The 21224-nt window shown below is 41.8% G+C and overlaps 1 protein-coding gene and 2 non-coding genes across 3 annotated transcripts; all 3 read right to left on the bottom strand.

Annotated features, from left to right (window-relative positions):
• Positions 1-717: 717 nt before the first annotated feature.
• trnas-cga (transfer RNA serine (anticodon CGA)) lies at positions 718-799 on the bottom strand. Its single transcript has one exon. It is a non-coding gene; the product is annotated as a tRNA-Ser (tRNA).
• Positions 800-2153: 1354 nt separating this feature from the next.
• trnas-cga (transfer RNA serine (anticodon CGA)) lies at positions 2154-2235 on the bottom strand. The gene has a single exon. It is a non-coding gene; the product is annotated as a tRNA-Ser (tRNA).
• Positions 2236-4525: 2290 nt separating this feature from the next.
• On the bottom strand, positions 4526-20652 carry tbx5a (T-box transcription factor 5a). The gene is made up of 9 exons (XM_088281229.1): positions 20303-20652; positions 19825-19986; positions 19243-19337; positions 18818-18937; positions 18034-18181; positions 10521-10673; positions 8515-8606; positions 6709-6941; positions 4526-6522 (listed from the first exon to the last, which is right to left on the bottom strand). The coding sequence occupies exons 2-9, from the start codon at positions 19969-19971 to the stop codon at positions 5927-5929; spliced, it is 1584 nt and encodes a 527-aa protein (XP_088137355.1). The 5' UTR covers positions 19972-19986; positions 20303-20652; the 3' UTR covers positions 4526-5926.
• Between the last annotated feature and the right edge of the window lie 572 nt (positions 20653-21224).

Raw genomic sequence — 21224 nt, 5'->3', positions numbered from 1 at the left:
CACCAGGGTATTTTTTTAACATATCTCACTTCTACTTAAGTACAGAGTGTCATTATTTTATTCACCTAATCACGCAATATTAATTTCAATTAGCCTTGCCAATTTGGATCAATCGTTTTAATGTGAAAACCTCAATGGCGTCATTCGCCATTGCCTTGCTGCTTGAAGCGGCACGCATGAAAAGTCAGCTTACTGTTTCCAAATGTGAAGGCCCCATACGGCGATTGACCTGCCGGGTTGGGACGCCGTCCCCAAAGGCACAGTGGCACCACGCTGGCATGTTGCACCTCTACCCTCAGGTTCAGGTCCTCAGCAGGTGGCATATTGATTCAGCAGCAGTGATGGGAAAAAACTAAAAAAAAAAAAAAACAACGCTTTGAGTCTCGTCTTCCCCCTGCGTTGCCGTGGCGATTCACGAATACCATCGCTCGACACTGTCCACCTGAGGTGGGGGATCCGAGTCATGACTCAAGTCAGTCTTAAGTTGACAATTTTAGGACTTGGTTTTGCTTTGTGAAACCTTATGAAAGACTGAACAGGACTTTGACTTGGTATTCAGGAGATTTTTTTTCTTAGCTAGCGACATTGCTCTGGTGTGTATGTGCTTCAGTGTCGTAAAACATTTAATCTAGTGTATCTTGTACCTTAATGCACTGTATTTTCTGAGTAGCTTGCTCAATACTGGTTGTTGCTAAAAAGAAAAGACATAAATTCAACCGCTGCGAGCAGGGTTCGAACCTGCGCGGGAAGATCCCATTGGATTTCGAGTCCAACGCCTTAACCTCTCGGCCATCGCAGCTGTTAGGCAGAACTTCTGAAGCTACTAGTGTTTTTATACTGAAACAAACTACCAGAAGCGGGAAAAACCAAAGTGTTCACACAAATACAGATAATCGGGCAAAATTTGAGCATTTTACCCTTTCTGATCAAAAGCCAGCAAAGGCTTGATTAACAAAATGTCTGTAAAAGGGTTATCCTGACCGATTATGAAATAGTATACGTAAAAAAAAAGCCAAAGAAATGTCAAAACAACTGCATCCATGAAGCGTTCAAGTTGCGCAGGCCCACAGTAAAATATAAAAACATAAAAATGTGCTGCATTTACTTGCAGCATGTCAAGACACTGATGGGATGTTCCCATAGATAAAGCAGGTAGAAATGTTTAAATTGAAAGAAACCAGCCCAGTCCTTTAGATCTCACAGGACTGACATTAACTGGAAATGTGTTCCATATGGAGCAAAGGTCTCTCCCAGGTGGATGTGAGGAAGGCTTCTTTTCTACTGTTTGTACCTGTCATTCCCACAGACGAGGCCAGAAATGGTCGGAGCCTGCTCGCGGTGTCTTATCAGCTCTAATGATCCGATAGCTGGAGGCTGCGTTTTAACTTTGGCGCTGAAATAATGACATTCCACCGGGCAAATGCAGCGCCACAAAGATGGATGGATTTTTTTTAATTTTATTTTTTTACAGCATTCACCATTTATTTAAATGTCATATTTTTTTTCATAGAGGCATCTCTGCTATTGACCCTTAGCCTTCATTTGAAAATCCGAAACTGCAAACCAGGTCGGTCACAGTGAAACATTTTAAAAAATCTAACTAAAAGACTCAAATCCTGATGAATGTTTGCAGCAAGATGTCAGTGAATAACTGATGATGGCACATTTTTGCATTCAATTGGATCGGCCTGGTACTGAACAATATTTCACGTGAGCGAAATGGCTGAAATATCATAAATTATTATTCATGCAAAGACTTCTCATAAATGACTGAAAACTGATTTGGCCTTGATTCACTCTTGGTATTCTTATAACGGAAAAAAAGATTTAAGTGTGTGCTAATCGAGGCAACTACCTTAAAATGGGCGTTGATCCTTGTAGAATTTGCTTCGGCACTTGAACAGTTGCAGTTCGAACCATTCGGGATGCCTGTTCTGCCAAAGCAAGAACTCCAAAGCCGTCTGAGCCAAGATATTTAATACACTTTATGTCAAATGGCAAATGATGCCGTGTGCGTTCAAATATTTTCAAGAATGCAACTTCTTAGCTCACCGGACAATGCAAGCCCATTTAACACACAAGTTGTTTGAGTGCGGTGAGCAAATTGAATCACATTGCTCACCAAGGAACATTTGATCATTTATAACTTTGAGCGCTGCGAGCAGGGTTCGAACCTGCGCGGGAAGATCCCATTGGATTTCGACTCCAACGCTTTAACCACTCAGCCATCGCAGCCCACAAAGTTGTCTTTTTGCAAGGTAAAAAAAATACAGGACTTAGGTTGATTTTCAGATTTTCTATCCTGTGTTTGAGTCCTGCATAAACACGGCGAGTAGGGTGGGCTTTGATCCCGTTGGGTAACGTCCCGTTGGATTTCATCTCCATAACCGCTCAAACCTTTATTAATCCCCTGGTTCAGGTATCTTGACCACCAACATTTTTGCAGTGGAGCCCAGGTTGAGAACCACTGATCTCATGAGACGAGAAAAAACTGTGACAGAAATACTAAAACTCCACAAAGTTTTTAAATAAAAAAAATGCCTAATAGTTTTTAACCCAATATCGGACTTTGGTTCTCACCCTCTCATCACTGTATCATCCCTGTCTGAGTCTCTCGGCGGATGCTCCCCCTCCTTAACGCCCCCGTCCCTCAGGATTCTGGCCAGGAGTGGTGCTGAAAGACTGAACGTGGGAGATGGAAAGGTCTTTGCTTCCATTTCAGCGCTCCCGTCCGTCCCAGAGGTTTGTGTCTGCCAGGTGCTGAGGCAAAGAGCGGCTGCCCCTGTACAGATGCCGTTTTCCCATTACCTTTGATGCATGTCTTTGTTGAGACGGCGGACATCTTTACACGAACCAGAAAATGCGTTATCTGATGGAGGGACCATTCCAGACCGACCCCATACCCAGTTGACCGCAAGCCCTCTTCCGGGAATCAAACACACTCCCTGGAAATAGGCCAGAAACGTGTTTCAAACTTTGATTATATCTGCCAGCGAGAGCAAAGTTAGCATTTGCCTGCTTGTACACAGTCCGGATGCCCCGTCGATGGAGGCCTGACTTTTACAAATCTTTAAAGGGTTCTTGTCTTCGGAACCCTCCAACATGGATTGTTCAAAAGGTTGGTGATGAGCTGAGCAAAGATGCAACAGTTTAACAATGGAAGCAGATGTTTTGGATGAGATGGATTTGATTCTTTGGAAAAAAAAAAAAAAAAGCTCTTTGTGCTGGGAGCTCATCCATCTGCGGTGATCCGTGTTTCAGTACATCTTAATAACGTAATCCCCCTCCCTCGTTTTTCTAGCCCAAGGAATGCTCTTGTTCTTGCACTCTTCTACTTTGTCATACGGGGGCACCCGCTCTTTGATTTGTTTAGCTTCCCTCATTGGAGGCCGACTGAGGCCGTGACTCATCATTTCTCTGAAATGATAGATTTTGTTTCCCCCCAAATGTCTCAAGTCTGGCCTACCAAAAGAAACATTATTTGGACTCTTTCATTCTTCTTTCAGTCTCTTAAGATTTCAACATATTTGGAGTCGCCCCAAGTGCATTTCATCACGTTCATTTTGTGGTTTATTTTCTCAGCCCTATCTAGTCCTTTTACGCCAGGTAAAGATAGACCCTCCTTATCCAAATAAACCGGCAGTGTACCTGGAACGGAGTTTCATCCATCTTCCGGGCCTCTCATTTATTATACAAGCATTTGTTTCTTTGTGACGTCTCAGCAGACTTTCAAGCGCTGACCATGATAACTGAAGCCGTGGCCAAAGGTTCCAGCTCCTCCCTTTGAAACGCTGACCCGTTCTTTAAATGTTTAAAGAGCTTATTGCATCATCGGTCCTCGCCCACACATGCATGTTTGGGTGAATCGAGGGTGGAGCTGGCGGGTGATGGGGTGGGGGGGTTCGCCGAGGGTGGGAGTTGTCATACATCATGTGTTTAAACAGTGGAGGGGAGGTGGAGGTTGTTCAGGGTTAATGACCCGGCTCTCTCTGTGGGCCGTGCCGGCGGCTCTCGGACAGGATAAGACTGGCGGTGTCGGGGCATCTGGAGCGCCGGGGTCACATCGCTCACTTCAAAGGAGGCCAGGAGTCTAGGTCAGTGTGTTTTGAGCCAGTGGGGCGCAGGAGAGAGTGGAGGGGCGCTCGGAGGGATTGAGAACAGGATCATGAGGAGTAAAAGAGATGAAGCGGCCGAGCGATGGCTGGAGACAGCGGAAGACAAATCGGAGCAAGGCGGAGATGCTGCGAGGGTCACCGGCTGGGGGATGGGGAAAGTTCCAAGTCAAATTTCAGTCTTATTTGAATGCTGCCGTACACTAACGTCTTAGCGGCAGGAAGCAAATACCTCCCAGCCGGAAGACAATAGATCTCACTACCTATTGCCCTTTTCACCCTGGGAACAAACCCTTACGTGTCATTTGAGCGAAAACACGGAAAGTGGCTGCCACGATGATGTCAGTCCCGTATGTACTTGTGAACGGAACTCCACAACACATCCCGCGAAAGAACAGACAAAAGCAAGGATGTCGTGTTTGAAATTTATTGCAAGTTTTCTTTTATGTACATTTATATTTACAACGATATCCTAATGTGTACTTGGATACATACTGACCTCGGCATAGTCATCTTCGGTTTCCTAAAGGAGTATGATTAGAAAATCCTATACAAAATCAATAAAAAAACAGGCAGTAAAATAATCTAACCATCTATCTTTACGACATGCACCGACGGGCAAGGTGATTTACATAAGCGACAAATAAATACTATTGACAAATAACATTCTATCAACTACAAGTATTAAAAATAAGCCTTTGTCCACATGTAAGGATGTGTGGCAACGCTAACGTTGAACCTTTTTTTTTTTTTTTAATCACATATGTTATATTAAGTACGTTTCATAAAACTACATTCCCTGTGGCGTCCTGTTGTCATCTTACGAGACTGTTTTCGTTTTATATTTCGAGAAATGCCACTTTCAGATTACAATCTTTTACGGAACACAATATAAAATGGCAAGGTTGTTTTGTGTTTTTGTGGACCTGGAAAGGAAACCAGTCATTGTCTCAACATAGCAACACAATTATCGGAATCAACAAGACTGGGCATTGGGCAGATTGGTGACGACTATTAAAAAAGACAATTTTTACGAATAAGGTCGGAGGGTCGAAGGCTCGCCAGATATGATCGGATTTCATGAGGCAAAAAATAAGAAAGAAAAACTCCACCCATGCTCTCAGTGAGACTCGACTTGCGCTCGGCACGAACAATCGGGCCTTTGGACTGAAATATAGTTTTGGTCTTTATTTAAGATTGGATCGCAAATAAGAGTTATGCTCTCAATTATTTGATGACATTTTGACAAGTCTCCCGCAGTTTGAGAATAATTGACGGCTGGTCCAAATTGTTGTTTTTCTACATGCCTTGTAATTGACGACCAATCATCCCAAAATGCACCCTCGGCCAATATTATCGGGGACCGACTCCATTTTGCTTGTGACGATTGAAAAGGAATGAATAGTTGCAAGAGTTCAACAAAATGCAGGCCCAAAACGCAACCCAGTCATTTGAGAGCCACAACAAAGTCCACGACTTGCTTCGGAACCTTGTTGGTGGCTCCAATAACGAAAAGGGAAAAAAAAGTCACTTTGAAAAAAAGGGGACATTAATCCAAATTTGTACAACGCAACATTCGACCGGGCGCTATTCTCTTGTGAGTCTTTTTTTCTCTCGAGTCGAGTTTTTTTTTTTTTTTGTGCGTGTCTGTGTGCAGTCTTTGTCAACTCTCATGTTCAGGCTGCACATAAGTGCAGAGGACACAACTGCAATTCTGCTTCCTTCCCAATGTCGCTGAAGGCATATCTTATAAAAATATAAATATAAGTGTGTGGAAAGATTTTTTTTGTCAGGTGTAAGCCTGAAAAGCTCCCCTAGCTGTTGTCATTCCACTCGGGCATAATGCTGACACTGTGAACCGCGTGGTACTGGTGAGGCGAAAGCGTGCGCGGTATGCCGTGCGTGTAGAGGTACTCGTTCCCCTGCAGTCCGCCGCTCGGCGACTGGATCCCGGCGCCGGGGCTGCACTGCCGACCCAGAGTCTGGTGCGTCACGGCGCTCTGGTACATGGCGGCGTGGTGACCGTCGGCGAGCTGCGGCGAGGAGTGGCTCCCCACGCCGCCGAGTCTGGACACCAACGAGCCGGACGTGAAGTGAGCCGAGAAGTGCTGGTAGGGCAGTCGCTCCACGGGCTGCATGGTGGCCACCGAGCAACTGCCGTAGGGCGACACGCCGGCCCAGGTGTTGCAGCTGATGTCCTCCAAGCTGGGAACGGGCTCGGCACCCTGCGAGGCGCCGGCGTACATGCAGGCCTGCCGCTGGCTGGACTCGCTGCGGTAGGGCCCGGCGGCCAAGCCCAGGCTTTGCGCGTAGCCCACCGGCCGGTAGTAATGGTCGTCCTCGCTGGAGGAGCTCTCCAAGTAGGCTTTCTTGTAGCTTTGCTCACCTGAGTGGCAGTCGTCCTCCGTTGCTGTTGGAATTACAAAAAAAAAATACAGTCACAGATGGGAATAAACCAATGTCCATAAAAGGGAATCCAAAGATATTGGGTGCTTTTATTCAAATAAAATCTTGTACAGTCCTCATGAGGATGAGTCTATAAGCAAAGAGGAGGTTTTTTTCCCGTGGTAAAGACACAATTTTGCAAGTGGCCAACCTTTCCTCTTGATGCAGTGGTACTCCTGGCCGTGCTCGTGGGGGAGCGGATAAGAGCCCGACTGGGGCAGCATGTCCTGCGAGGTACTCGTCACCCCGTTCTCGCACTGGGAGTACTGGGAGCTCACGGCGCTCGGGGTGGCCAGACCTTGGACTTCCCCGCTAAACGGACTCTGGCTGGAGCTCACTCGTTGGCGCACCGTGCTGCGAGGAACCACCGGGTAATCCTTGGTGCTACGCGTACACACAAAAGGACAAGTTTGAAATGTAAAATGGGAGACTTGGAAGTGGAATGGGTTGAATCAATCAAGGAAGGAGCATCCAATTCTTGCTCAAATGATCTCAAATGTTGTTTATTGCCACAACCAGTTGAAGTTGATTGGAAAACATGAAAAAAACAACAACTCCAAGTTCTATCTTTAATCAAACAACAGAGCTCTCTTTTTTTAAGAGAACATCTGCGAGCTTAATGCAAACACACAATGCGAAACGCCATAGACAGGCTAATGCAACGAACATCAACCTCGCGTTCGGTAGAACTGTTTGGAAATCTGCCATTTGAACACAAACGGTGCTGTAAAAAAATTCTGGATGACACCTATTTCTCATCCTCTTCCAATAATGACTAATATTACTGCGGGTTAATGTTTTTAGATGAGACCATCTAAGTCTTGTATTTATTTTAAGTATGATACTGCCCTCTGGTGGCCAAGGTGCACACAGCAGGAGGAGCAGCACAATGTCAATGGGCATTGAAACTGTGTTTGTAACAAGTACAATAAATAATAAAATAAATATTGAAAAAAGTATTGAAATCCATCCACTGAAGTCATGCCATCCATTTCTGACGATCAGGACTTGGAATTTTGAACTTTCATTCTTGTGGCTTCCAATCAACGTCATGGGAAGAACAGTGAGTCAAACGGAGGGGGGGGGCGGCCTAAAGTTACAAAACCAGATTTTGTCCTTTGAAAATGTGTTTTGCACGCACTCCATCCCTCATGTGGGCCGAGTAATACGTACAGTATGTGTATGCTGATGTATGCTCTGAAAAGAAAATGATGTGGACTGTGCATGTGCATGTGCATGCACGTGTGGACGGAAAATGTCGTCAAAGTTCAGCCACGCGACACTGACGTCACTGCTACTCAACACTCGTACCCGACTTGTTGGTCATCGTCACGCTCTAATTGCTCTGATTTGACAACACGTCCCATGCAAGGAATCAACTCATCAACGAAAGCCACGCCAGCACATCACTGGCCTCAAAATTAGGTACACTCAAATTATGGAAAATTGTCTCGGAACACGGAGCCGGCAATGCTAAATGTCGTGCTGATATTCTTTTGTTGTCCACTTTTCATACATTCTTAGGTGTGCGTGTGTGTGTGTGGTACCGCCATCTCCATTCTATGTGGAGAATATTTATTTATTCATTTATAATGGCCATCAATAATACACCATTTTTTTGTTTGCCGCGGCTCACTGTACATAATATGCAAAGCAGAGTTTCCCAATTCAGGAGAAAAATGCAGATTTTTAGATTGTCTGTCAACATGTGTTGCTGCGCTGTCAGTGTTTCTTCAATTGCTCGGACCACCACAACATGATTCTTTAGCCCGTCAATGGCATTTTGCTTCGTTTGTTAGCATTAAGCTAAACTGAATTTACTTTTTGTGATGTTTTTATTTGGTTGTGTTCTGTGAGCTTTATTTATTTATTTATTTCTCAATAAAGGGACGAGAGACACAGAATGTGAAAGTGTACCTAATGTTGTGGCTTTTGTGCCAAGCTGAAGCCCACGTACCTTTGCATCCTGGACATCCGGTGCAGTTCCATGTCATCACTTCCCCGAAAACCTTTGGCAAACGGGTTGTTTTCAATTTTAAGCTGCGTTATCTAAAGAAAAGAAGGAAATAACCAAGTAAAGCGCCGCAATTTTTGCTCACTTTAAACACGGTTTGAAGTTCAGTGTAATCCAATAAATAACACATTTTATTATGAAATAGAGTTGGTCGAATTCCTTTCCAAAAATAAAGTTAGTTGCTTCAAGTTCTAAAGGTGGTTGAGTTTTTTTTTTTCATCGACGTTTTTTTTTTTACAGATGTTTACATGGATTTGGTGTATTATTATTTTTTTAAGACAATAACATTAAATGAATCAGAAATACAAAATATAAACTGTTCATTTCATATGGTCGAGCAAAAGTGTTTTTCTTTCCCCCCAAAATAAGGTCATTTGCAAAATGGTGATCTATATAAACTTTTCCTTCTCCCACTTGAAAATAAGTCGCAGTTAAATGACACCGCGTGCAAACCGAAAGGGAGTCTTTGAGCACTTTTCATTAGCAGGTGAAGTGGCCACATGGCGTCCTGTAGCACATTATTAACATTCTTATTAGCATTAGTGCTCTGGCAGATGTTGGCCTGTTTGGTTATTAGACAGTTGTGCTCAAGGGCCTGCATGCACTTCAGAACGCGTGCCATTTTTTTTTTGCAAGAGGGAGAGGGGGGGGGGTTTGTTGCAGGTCTGGAAAGCCCCAATAATTAGCCCTGGGGGTTACGATCTGAGCCCCCACCAATAGCACGTTGGGAAATAATGAATGGTTTCTACAGATCGCAGCTTCCTGTTCCCAGAAGTAAGAAAGCTGCTGATTGGCTGCAGAGACATTACGATCCCCAAATCTGCTCTATAACCACGATAGCCCCCCGCCCCCAACACACACACGCGCCCGCGCCATCCCTTTGGCCTCCCCCACCCCAAACTAAATACATCGACGCCCACGTGTTTAAATGATCTTGAACAGACGCTGTTTACACGTGCACATTTTGTCTTTTTCGCGTTCATTGCAAGAATTTGGGTAGAGCAAACACTGGCTTGGTTGGCTGCACGCAGGCCGAGATGACGTCATCAACTAACTGCACGCGAGATTCGAGCGCGTAAAATGGGTGGTTATTGATCCAAAATTATTTCAAGCACTTAAAAAAAAATAATGCACCAAAAATGACGTGGTTTATTTTTACTCAACATCCAGACAGATCGCTCCTGTTTCAACTTGGGTTATTTTTTACCCAAATCTTTTTTTTCTCTTTTTTTTTTTGCGTGGTTATTATTGGCAGCGTTGCGTTACACGCATTCTAATTACAACCATTTAACATTTTCAGAAATTTCAAAGAAAATACTCGATTACAATTTTAGATTAAAACAAAACAAACATGAAACACTCATCTTAAAAAAAACAGAAACTTGGAAAAATCTATATATTTATCTATTAATGTACATATTATATTTATAACTGTAATATCAATCACGTCGATTAACGTATTAATTTAGTGTCTTGATTTTTTTTTGCAACATTTTGGCTGTTCAAATTACACCAGATAATTAAAACTTTTTTAATGGTTTCAATTAAAAAAAAAGAATTTTACCATCACTGACTGGTTTTTCCAAAAACATAAAATAAATATGCCATAAAAGAGTAATGTTAATTATTTCCCAAAGTCTCGATGCATATTTTCTAATTTATCTCCGTTTGTCCGTGACTATTAAAAACGCAACATTTGCATTTATATACATTAATGTAGACACTGTAATAATAATATTTTATTATAATTGTTATTATTATTATTATAAAACAAGATTAATTTCAATTAACGGTGCCCTATGCGTTATTTCCCTGCTTATTGGTATTAATTCGCCTGAGTACCTTATTAAATTGTTTATTAAGGTGAACTAAAAAGCGCTGTGGTTTGACTTCTTGGCGCAATAAAACGAATTCAGCGAACTCGAGAAAAGAAAAGCAAAAATTGTGACCTTGTGGTTCTGGTAGGACGTGACGGCGATGAAGGCCGTTTCGGGGAAAACGTGCGTGCAGAAAGCTGTGTTCTTGGACCCGAAGCCGTTGTTCTCGTCAGCTTTCACGATGTGGATCCTGGGCTGGTATTTGTGCATCGAGTTCAGGATGATCTAAAAAAAAAAAGCCAACCAATATTTTTGTGCAGTAGGAGAGCGAGAGAGGCAAAATATGCTCTTTTTATGACGGATACGAAACACGTTTTGCGAGCATTTGCAGCAACTTGCAAGGCAAAATGTTTAAATTACTACGCGATTTCACAATGACATGCAAAAAAATAAATATATAAATTATACAAAGTGAGACGATAACGTCGGAATGCGAACATCGCTCCAACCGGGCGTTGTTGTGAGTTGAGTCCTCAGTGGGTCAAAGACAACCGTCACAGATGCAAAATGTTGTAATAATTTGTCAGAACTGTTTTAGAAAATGCAGACTGATGATGAAATGCTGAACTCTTGTCATACTGAAGCAAGACATCAAACGGAATCCAAACGCATCCATCACCAATCGCGTTACAGTTTCAATTGATTTCAGTGGACTCGAAATTACTATAAAAACTAGTTTTTTTTTAATTTTATTCAGAAAAAAACACTTCTGGGACCGATTTTTTATCCACACACAATTTGTGGTGGAAGTACAAAGATAATACAAACACTTCGAATGTAATGCCAAAAATTGCCAGTCGAAAAGCATTTCATGCAACATTCTGCAGCCGCACGTTTTGTACATGCGAGAAACCACCGCTGCCTGTTTGGAACCAGAGCTGAAAGTGAGTCAGTCTCTAGTTCATGCGGAGGCTAAAAGGCAAACCCAAATTGGTTGTCAATGTTTTGCAAACCATACAAATGTTTTGAGCGATGCACTGTCACCAAATGAAAAGTGGTGTCATTTTTCACATATTCATACTGCAGCTTTAGATGTCCAACAAATTGAATTCAAATCCATTCCCGTTTTCTGATCTGTCCATGTTGTTAAAAAATATATAAATGGGCTCATTGTTTCTCCAGTTTCCTGGTGTTCCAAAATAAAACTGCTTTTGATTCATCTTTGATATTAGACCTTGAAAGCTCAGGCAATTGTTTGCCGTTTTTTTTTAATTGCAACATAATACAAAGATCATTTTAATAAATCAACAAAAAAAAACAACAACATACTTTTCAAACGGTAAGATGCATTCCAAATCCTTTCATTTTCTTAAACATCAACAGTACGTCATATCTTTGGATATCGGCTTTAAGTCCGTCGGCTTTAATTTGAATTTATTCCTAAATTTAGTTCACATTCCCGCCCGCGTTTTATTTCTAGCAGGCTTTGGTTTTTTGTCATAGCAGAACCAGAACTACTTCCTGTTTCCTTGTCTTTAGAATCATGGGAAATGTAGCCCTACTAGCCTAATGCTGCGGTCAGACCAAACAAACGCAAGCTCAGCGCTTCTGGGAGCCTGTTTCCGAATTTGGGACTACAATGTAAACGACACAGCCAGCTTTCAATCGCAAAACAGTTTGGATTATGGTGAGTTCATTGATTTGTTTGCCGCTATTTAACTGTCAAAGAAGTTAGCATTTAGCATTAGCCAAAGCAAAAACACAACCATCAGTCACCAGATTGATTAGCGATGTTCAAATTTGGTTCAAACGCTCCTCTTCGCCCTTTGAAGCAACACCCTTGTGTAAAAAAACCTGAATTGAATCCAGTTCTGTTCTCAATGTTAGAAAATAGAAATGAATGAGCAACTTTTTTTCAGTTTTGTGGGTGTCACAAAGTAAAAGTGGTTTTCATCTTGCAAGCGTTTACACTGAACCTTCAGATGAAAACCGAATTGAATCTGGAACGTTTTGTCGTCTGCGATATGATTGGCAAACGTTCTCGGTTATTTGAGTGTCTCACAATCGTTTAGTACTTTTTAACGTGTGCCGACGCCTCAGATGCACACCAGATTGCCTCCAGATCTGTCGTTCACTTGCGTACACTCCAACCACCGCACACAGATAGGAACCTTAAGGAGACCAGAAAACACAACGTGCGTGTTTTGCAAATAAATTGGAGCACATGTTGTTTTTGAACTCATTTGAACCTTCCGTTCTGTCTCCTTTCTGCCAAACCTGCTCTAAAACGTTCCTTATGTAACTCCAAAGTGATTCCCACAAGCATGTGGCCTCTTTCTCTCGTAATCGAACGTGCTAAGTGACGACTAGCAGAGGGCCCGCGTCTTTGCCTGCGCGCTTCGGCCTCCAATCGGCTTGAACTTGAACTTCCTTCTGTGGCCTCGCTTGTTCAAATGCGTCACATCAAGTGTGCAGCCTTTGAGGGAATCTGATGTTGGCAAATGTTAAGATCCAAATGTAAAGATGAGCTGGCCCGCCCCCTTTTGTTCCCTTCCTTCCCCTCCCCCTCTCACCTTTGGTATTCTGGCCAATCTGTTATCTGGAGGTTTGTTTTTGTACCTGCCTTTCACTGCCATACTGACCTCCGACGTTGCCCCCACAAGGCTCTCTTTGGGGGCCGAGTGAACCGCGGAGGCCCGAGAAGGATACAATAGTGCTCCATTATTAGTTTCTAGTTGAACTTGATCGCATTTCATGCTGCAGTAGCTTTTGGCAAAGGCCTGAAACTGTCCTGGACATTTTTGCGTCGGCGCCCTGCACGCTGCATGAGCGTGGCGAGTGACTCAGGCCACTAAACAGCACTTGGGATTTCACTTTGGATGGATGGCAAGATGGATGCTTGCTCTCTGACTATCGGATATCCTCAAAGGCCTTTATTTGCTGCACGGTTCCCCTTAGCGTTTGACTTTTTGTTTTTTAAGGGAGTGACGTTTGATAATGTACTGCAAGAAAAATAATAAATGGGAATATAATCCCAATTGCAGAAAAAAAAATGAAATTTACAAGATAAAAAAGATTTTAAAATGTTTTTGGAAGAGTTTTAATGTAAAACAAAAAGTCTGACACCTAATATACATATACGTTCCCCAGCAAAAATATTTTAAAATTTTTTTTAAAAAGAAATCCATTAATGTGACTTTGCGTGTGCCGAAGCATGAGTTTGAGGGGCTCCGCTGTATATAAATTGTTTCAATTTTTTTTCCATTAAATTTCAAACTATACTTTTTGAATGTAAAAACCTGCAAAATTAATTTGACAAATTACAAAAAAAAATAAAACACTTAAAAGTTAAAAAATGACTTTCATTAAATACTGACAAAAATGTTGAATTTTCTTAATTTTATTTTTTCATGTGGCTTCACAAAATAAAATCATCTGGATCCGGATACATTTTGGAAGTAGATGAACTTAAAAAATATACCTGGATCCAGAAGATTTTATTTCCTGCAACCACTTGACAAAACAAAATTAACTAAAAAAAAAAAAAAAAAAAAAGTTATTCTGTGTATTTTATGATTTGTGCTTATCATCAATCATATTTTTCTCACTATTAATAGGATGAAAACAAAAATCAGTGTCCCTTCAGCCGCATGGAAACTGCACAAAAGAGGACCTGGCTGCTCCGTGGAAATAATAGACGGACGGCTAAATTGGGTCATCTGGTATGGAAAGCCGTTTGAGCATTTAGTCGCTATACGGTGGCACTCAGATGTCAACCAGTGCACAGTTTTGCCTCACTAGTAACATGTAGTCTTACTCCTACTAGTGCGAACTAATGAAAAAACAGCTACTAGTAAGACAGTCAAACTTAGAGGAATTTTCCCACTGCGCTACAAAAAAATATCTATGTATTATTTCAACATATTTCTAACAGTCTTCATGTTAAACGAATCTTTATGAGCAGTATACTTACTGTATAGAAGTATTCTACTGCGAAAGGAGCAGAAAATGTCCATTCACGACGAAACCGCCGTCCCACTAACATCCATTCAGACGCTAAAAATGTCAAAAAGCTTATTTCAGCCCAGAAAAGAACACCGCCCGCTAACTGCGGCTTTCCAATGTCCAGCCGGCGTGGAGGTAGCGGTAGGGGTGTTCCCACGGGACCACCCATGGCGTTCTAACCCGAGCCCGAGCCACTGGTAACCCAGCCCCCCTCACCATGATGATAGTTCATGATAGCGACGGATCACTTTTGGCCCCTCTCGCTTTCAAGTCCCAACCACATCAGAGAAGTTCCTCCCTCCAGGAACTGAAAAGTTTGGCTCGGCCGCAGTCGCGATTGCTCTTTGCGCACTGCCATTCAAATAGAAACACGACTCTTAAACGAGATGAGTGCAGAAGACAATTCAAAGGAAGGGATACACAGCTTTTAGAAAAGAGGATTGCAAATTCTCTCAACTTGGACATTAGGTCTAAAAAGTTAACATGCCTCTGTGTAAATGAACAGCTGAACTTGAATTTCGGTTCTCTCAGGCACTTGAAATGATGGCGCGTGTTGAAACTCTCATTTGACATGGCTTTGAATGTGATTGGTTTATTCACCCCCCGTGGTAGGAGGGTGTGCACACTTGTGCAAGGACATTATCGCACTCTCCGCATTTGTCTCTTTCATGTCCCAAAAGACCTGTGATTTGAACAGGGGTGTGTAGACTTTTTATACATGCATGGCGATTGTCATTTCATGTAAACATTGTGCAGTTGATGAATATAATTATAATTGGTGAACAATAATTAACAATATGTCGAATAATGTATCGGTTGAACTGTTACTGCACTGCTGACTCGAATCACATTTTGGGTTTTGCATGTTTGTGTATTCTCATATGAATCCATAACATAATCGATTGCCTTTGGCCATGCCTCCAACTGATCCAATCTTCTCTCTTTGCACTTCAGCACTTGTGCGACTCATTGGCTTAAGACTTTAAGCTTCATTGTTTCCTTGCGGCTTTCCAAGTAATCCCCAATGGAGCTCCTGCGCTCCGTGCCGCTCGCCTGCTGCAATTCCCGCCTCGGGCTCATCCTAATTGGACCCTGCCAACTTCTTCCGTGCAGCTGCACCGACACAAATCGTGGAACCATATTTGTGGCCTGCCAGCATGCAGCGTCTCATTTATGATTCCCAGCGGCTCCAAAGACAAAACCATAAGCCGGCTTGCAAACATGCATGCATCCACTGCAACCAATCAAGAAATAAAAAAAAAAAAAAAAAAAGTGCAACTAAAAATTTACAAGTCCATTCACATTCCATGGCAGCTCGGGTTTCATTTGGCCGGCTGGGCCCTCCTGGCCTAACTAGGTGCGACTTGGATGCGTGGCAGCTCACTTGTATACGGAATGTCTATTACGGTGCTGCTCCAATTTTTTTTTTTGCAGCAAGCACCACCTCCAAAAATGCTGCACTCTCCCATTGCCAGCATAATGACCAAGATTTCAAAACAGGTGCGCTGGCGGCCCAAGTTTTCATCAAACGCAAGACAGAGGTTTTATTTGTAAAAACTTAGCAAACGCAGGTTTTTTTTTTTTGATTGGCGGAATACAAATAGCTTTCTGCAAGACTTTTAATTTTTAAATTGAACTTTCCACCTACCAATATTTAACATTGTTAGCCACTGTAACATCTTACAAAGTTTAAATATGCTGCATAAATGCAGGAAAAATAAGCTTGCTTTATATAGTTCCTAAAGATGAAATGTGAATGTATTCAAAAGTTGAATACAACTGGACTGTACAAAAAAAATTGTATATTGCTCGTTTTAAACATTGTCAATGTACTTTGTTAATTGTCCTGTCATTGTTTGTTTTGTCTTCACGTGCCTTTTTTAAAAAAATATTATATATAAATATATACTTATTTGACAGTGAATAGTCATTCCAAAAATATCAAATAAATACATCATAAATATGTGTACTTTTATAGTAATTCAATTTAAATGTCCCGCAAATAATGCAAGTAAAAAAATAGGATTTCAAAATTTAAAACTTCAAATGCGTTTTACGATGATTTAAAGTGAAATACAACTGAACTACTTGCTCGCACTTGTCCATTAATGCAATTTCCATCCGGATGAAGCCTTGCGATGCCATTGAAAGTTTATTCACAACAAAATGTTTATTGTGTTTTGTTCAGACATGGCCTTCTTCCTCATCCTGATGACCAAATGTTCCAGCATTAGCACATGAACGTGTACATCTTGACTAAATCGAAAGCATCCAACTAGCTCGCTCTCATCACGTGAATTGCTGTGAGCTAATAGTTTCTGCAAAACATCGTTTGATGGAAAACTGCAGCCAACAAGTCTCTTATTAGCATGTAGACACATTGATGGAGTGTGTGTGTGTGTGTGTGTGTGTATTGCAGATGTTTAGGGGCGGGGTTCGTTTTTTAGGAAATGGCTAACAGGCCCACTTTAATTACAAAAAAAAAAAGTTTCCTCTTTTTAATGCACGTGGACTTCCATTTCAGGGCCAACATTTCGGTGCAGGAGAATTTCCTCAATTGCTAATTAGCTGAACATAAAAAGTGTGTATTACAAAAATAAAATTGAGAATGTGAATCAGGGCTTCAAAAGTCCTCTTTGTGGAGAAAGTTTATTCACCATAACTACATTCAATGTGGAAATAGTTAATATAGTTATAGTTGGTCCAAATTTCAAGGCAAGTCTCACACACACACACACATGCATTGAATTTGATAATGTTGAGCAGCACAACTAAATATTTTCAGTTTTGCGGTTGTGCAAAGTGTCTCCCTCATTTCACAACAAAAACAGAATAAATTACACAACTGTTACCGATTGTATGAAAAACAACTTGCTTGCTTCATGTTAACTCCCATTGTTCTTAGAAATGTCAATAATTTACGTTAGAAATTTGTCCTAACTTAAATGAATGTTTTCGTACCCCAGAACTACAAGTTGTGTTTTTTTTCATCAGTGTTTGAATGAAATTTCTTGTGTATTTCCCCCCCAAGTATGGACATGAATCAAGTCCAGTAAAATCATTCTGCCTTACATTTTGGATATTTCAAATTCAAGTCAATCTTCTCGTGAGTAAGGGAAATATTGCAGCTGTAAGGACAGCAAGTCCATGTCGTTAAATAGTTACTGTAGGAAATCATGGACAAAATTTGAAATGCAAAACCAACAACGCACCAAAAAAAGTACAAATATATTGTACTATTCACATTAAAATGTATCTTGATGGTGAAATATTTTACATCAACCGCAGCAATATATCGCCTTGCATGTTGAAAAAAAAAAGTCACACTTTAATATGCGGTCCATTTCCAGTTCTTATAAATCGTTTTAATGGAACGTTTTAGTTTGATTAGATGTGCACTATATGATCACAATTCCGTGTTGGTCTCATTTTAATTTGATTTATTTACACAGCCTTTACTTCTGGGAACATATTGGGCAAAATGTGGGACCTCAAATGTCGTGCCATCACGTGTAAATGTGAGCTGGTTATGAAAATTTGGAATCGAATAAACGCATGAGAACAAAGATGAGCTTTTCAAAAGTGCCTTTGAGCAACATGGTGCTGGCTAGAGATTTAGGAGGCAGGCCTAGGCACCTACGTGTCCGAACGGGTCCAGGTGGTTGTTGGTCAGCTTGAGCTTCTGGAAGGAGACCAGCTGCCGCATCCAGTGGGCCCCCGTGGCCGGAGAGTCCGGGTGCACGTACAGCCTCCCGGGCATGGCGGGCTCGGCTTTGCCCGTCACCGACCTGGAGCCAGTTACGAAGAGCATTATTGCATCAATAGTTTAAAAAAAAAAATATATATATATATCATACAGCAGTAATAAAATTCTATTTGTTAGCAGCCGTGCATGCGCAGTTACGCATGACCCACGAGCAAACAAACAGGCACGTGACTGAAGTTTTGCAAAGTAGTAAAACACAAAGGATTTTCTGTGTGGCCAGACGATTGTATAGACCATTTTTTAATTAATCTAATAATAATAATAACAATAATCAACTAAAAAAAGGATACTTGTTTTGAATGTGCTTTGGACGCACTATTGACATGACATTTTTTTGGGACGTCCACCGACGCAACGACGGATGTTTGGCACAATTGAAATGCTGATGAAAAGTTTCGAAGTCACGAGAAAATTATATTTTTTCGAAAGAAAAGTAATGTTTTTTTTGCAACGAAGAAATAAAACCATTTGAAGTTAATCCATTTTTTGGAATGGCATATTTAAAACGGGCTTCTTTTTTTTTTTTTAAATGGAACATGAAATTTTCTGTGTGACCCCAAACTTTTGAATCTCATGTTTTTAGGCATAACATAAACTTTCGCACATTTCCCCGCTATTAAAACAAGCGTAATAGATTTTTAAAAAAATCTACACATACCATTTATTATCAGCAAACTTGTATCGATGATCATCTGCGGGCACGACATCCATAAGCAGGATATATTTAGTTTTGGGGTTCAGGCCGGTGACTTTCACTTTAAAGCTGGGGAACATTCGCCTGGAAAAGAAGAAAAACGTTCAAATTAATTTTGTGCGTGAACACCACATCGTACAAAAAAAGGCATACAAAAGCAACAGTGGAATTTGTTCATCGTCATCGTCATACACACGCACTGGCTATTCCAATCGGCACCCCGGCACAATGCGAGCCAATACACACGCATCGATTAGTAGTTTGCACAAGTGTTCCTAATATTTTGCCCTCTCGTGTGACGCGGTATCGACACATTAAAAGCAATCGATTTACACCGGAAGGGGGTTTCTAATCAATTGGCCCATGAGTGCGTGAGTGAGTCATCTCACCTGCCCGCTTTGGTGATGATCATCTCGGTGCCGACCTCGTGGAACTTCACCCACAGTTCCCTCTCGTGCAGGTACACTTTTATGCCCTCCATGCCCTGTGAAAATAAAACAGGCAATGCAAAAAAAAAAAAAAAAAAAAACATATGTGGGCTTTTTGGGAGACAGTTTGGTGGCCTACTTGTGAAATTCTAAATCATTAAAATATTTCTGGGGGTAATTTGTTGGAACTTACATTTTTAAACAAGTTTAGTAGAATATTAGGTTTTTTTTTAATCCACAGCACTGGGGAAAAATAAGACTACTTCTCTGATCAGTTTCTCTGGTTTATAATTTTTATAGACATTTACACGCGTGTTCGTTTTATTCTATGAATTGACAATATAAGTCATAAATTCAAAATATTTTTAATAGTATTGCAGAAAAATTAAAAATCGTCAAAATGTTCGTCCTTTTGGGTGTGTGTGTGTGGGGGGGATTTTTCCACATGTAGTATATTTTTAATGCATTTAAAAATACATTTTTTTTTTTACATTTGACCCCAAATGTGACCTCCAATTGAGCGCAGTGTGCTGCACAACTGACCTGCTGGATGTAGGTGGTTTGCGAAGACGGCGACTTGCCGGACGTGCCGTTGGGCTTCTCGGCTTTGGCCTCGCTCGGAACCTCCCTCGAATCGGACCCAGCACCGGGAGAGGCTTGCAGGCCGAAAGACTCTTCTGGGTCGGCCATGACTGGATCTCAGGACTGCAAGACCGCACACAATAAAAATAAATACAATAAATAAAACAAAAAAGACGACATCAAATCAGTAGCACACTTTTGAATGGTACAAAACACCTTTTAAAAGCTCATCAAAAAATAGATTTAGCCTACAAATGAAGTATGTTGTTGAAGTATGGCACATAACGGTCCACACGTGACAACTGCGAAGGCCCACGGCACCATTTATAGCTCAACATATGATCTGTTTTTACGTATTCCCATCACAATGTTAAGAATGAGCACCCACAAAACACACAGTGAAGTAGATTGTCCAAAACATGGATCGGGTTGATCTTACCTCAACCAAACAGAAAAAGAGGGAGGGAGGGGATAAAAAAAAGAAAACACGACAGCGCTTCGGAGAGTAGTCTTTTCTTCCTCAAACAAACAAATTCAAATAATCCATCCGAGGTTCAGTATCTCCATGCATTCTTCTTTTGTTCGCGAAGATATGGCGCTCCAGACAGACGGCGACTCCCGGCGGAGTTGGTGGCCGTCGACGGGGCTTCGCGGCTCGGCGTCGGCTACGAGGAGCTACCCGGCGGTGCCTGGAAGTGGCGCAAGTGCTGGCGGTGCATTTTGGAGCTGGCGGCGCTCGAGTGAGCCGAGGCGGCTGCTTGCGTCGAGCATTGGCTGCGTTGAGCTTCGGTCCCCGGGGAGCAGGTCGGACACCTCCTTCTTTTCTCTTTTCTCTCACTAGACCTCCTCCTCTTCTTCCCTCTCTCTCCCTCCCTCCCTCTCTCTCTCTCTCTCTCTCTCTCTCTCGCTTCACCAATCCAATGAGCATCAATGGGCAAGCGTGCGAAGCGGAAGTTGCATCGAAAGGTGGGGAGGGCTTAAAAAAGGGGGGGGGGTGATTTGGTAGATTATGAAGTCGCCAAGATAGATTCATAGATAGATAGCAATTTCTTCGAATAGTTGAAAAGGATCCAGTGGCCCAGTTCCGCGTCATTTCCTTGAGCAAATAAAGGCCCAACCTCACTCGTAATAAACACATTAGAAGGATGCATGGGTAGCATATTTCCTCAATGAGTGCAAATAAAATCAATGCAGCGCGCTGATTAATTAAGGTTTCACGTTTCAATTAAAAGCCCCACCCCTCATTGGCGAGTAGAATTTAAAATGTATTAGTGCCTTACTGCTAATATAAGCGAATGGACCAGTACCAGATTTCCTCAAATAGTGACCTTTGAAATTAATGGAATGTACCGATTAATCGC

Source organism: Idiotropiscis lumnitzeri, chromosome 18 (assembly GCF_059441095.1).
Source record: "Idiotropiscis lumnitzeri isolate Australia: NSW breed Sydney's pygmy pipehorse chromosome 18, RoL_Ilum_1.0, whole genome shotgun sequence".
In the NCBI taxonomy this organism is placed as follows: domain Eukaryota; kingdom Metazoa; phylum Chordata; class Actinopteri; order Syngnathiformes; family Syngnathidae; genus Idiotropiscis; species Idiotropiscis lumnitzeri.
Note: the sequence above shows the minus strand (reverse complement) of the source record. Positions and strands in the feature narration are given on the sequence as shown.

Bases quoted from the DNA above. Each gene is read 5' to 3' on its own strand.
- tbx5a (XM_088281229.1), bottom strand. From the start codon at position 19,971: ATGGCCGACCCAGAAGAGTCTTTCGGCCTGCAAGCCTCTCCCGGTGCT. The intron at 6,942-8,514 runs GTACGTGGGCTT...GTGTACGCGTAG, and splicing joins CGGATGTCCAGGATGCAAAG to CACCAAGGATTACCCGGTGG. The intron at 6,523-6,708 runs GTTGGCCACTTG...TAATTCCAACAG, and splicing joins CCACTGCATCAAGAGGAAAG to CAACGGAGGACGACTGCCAC.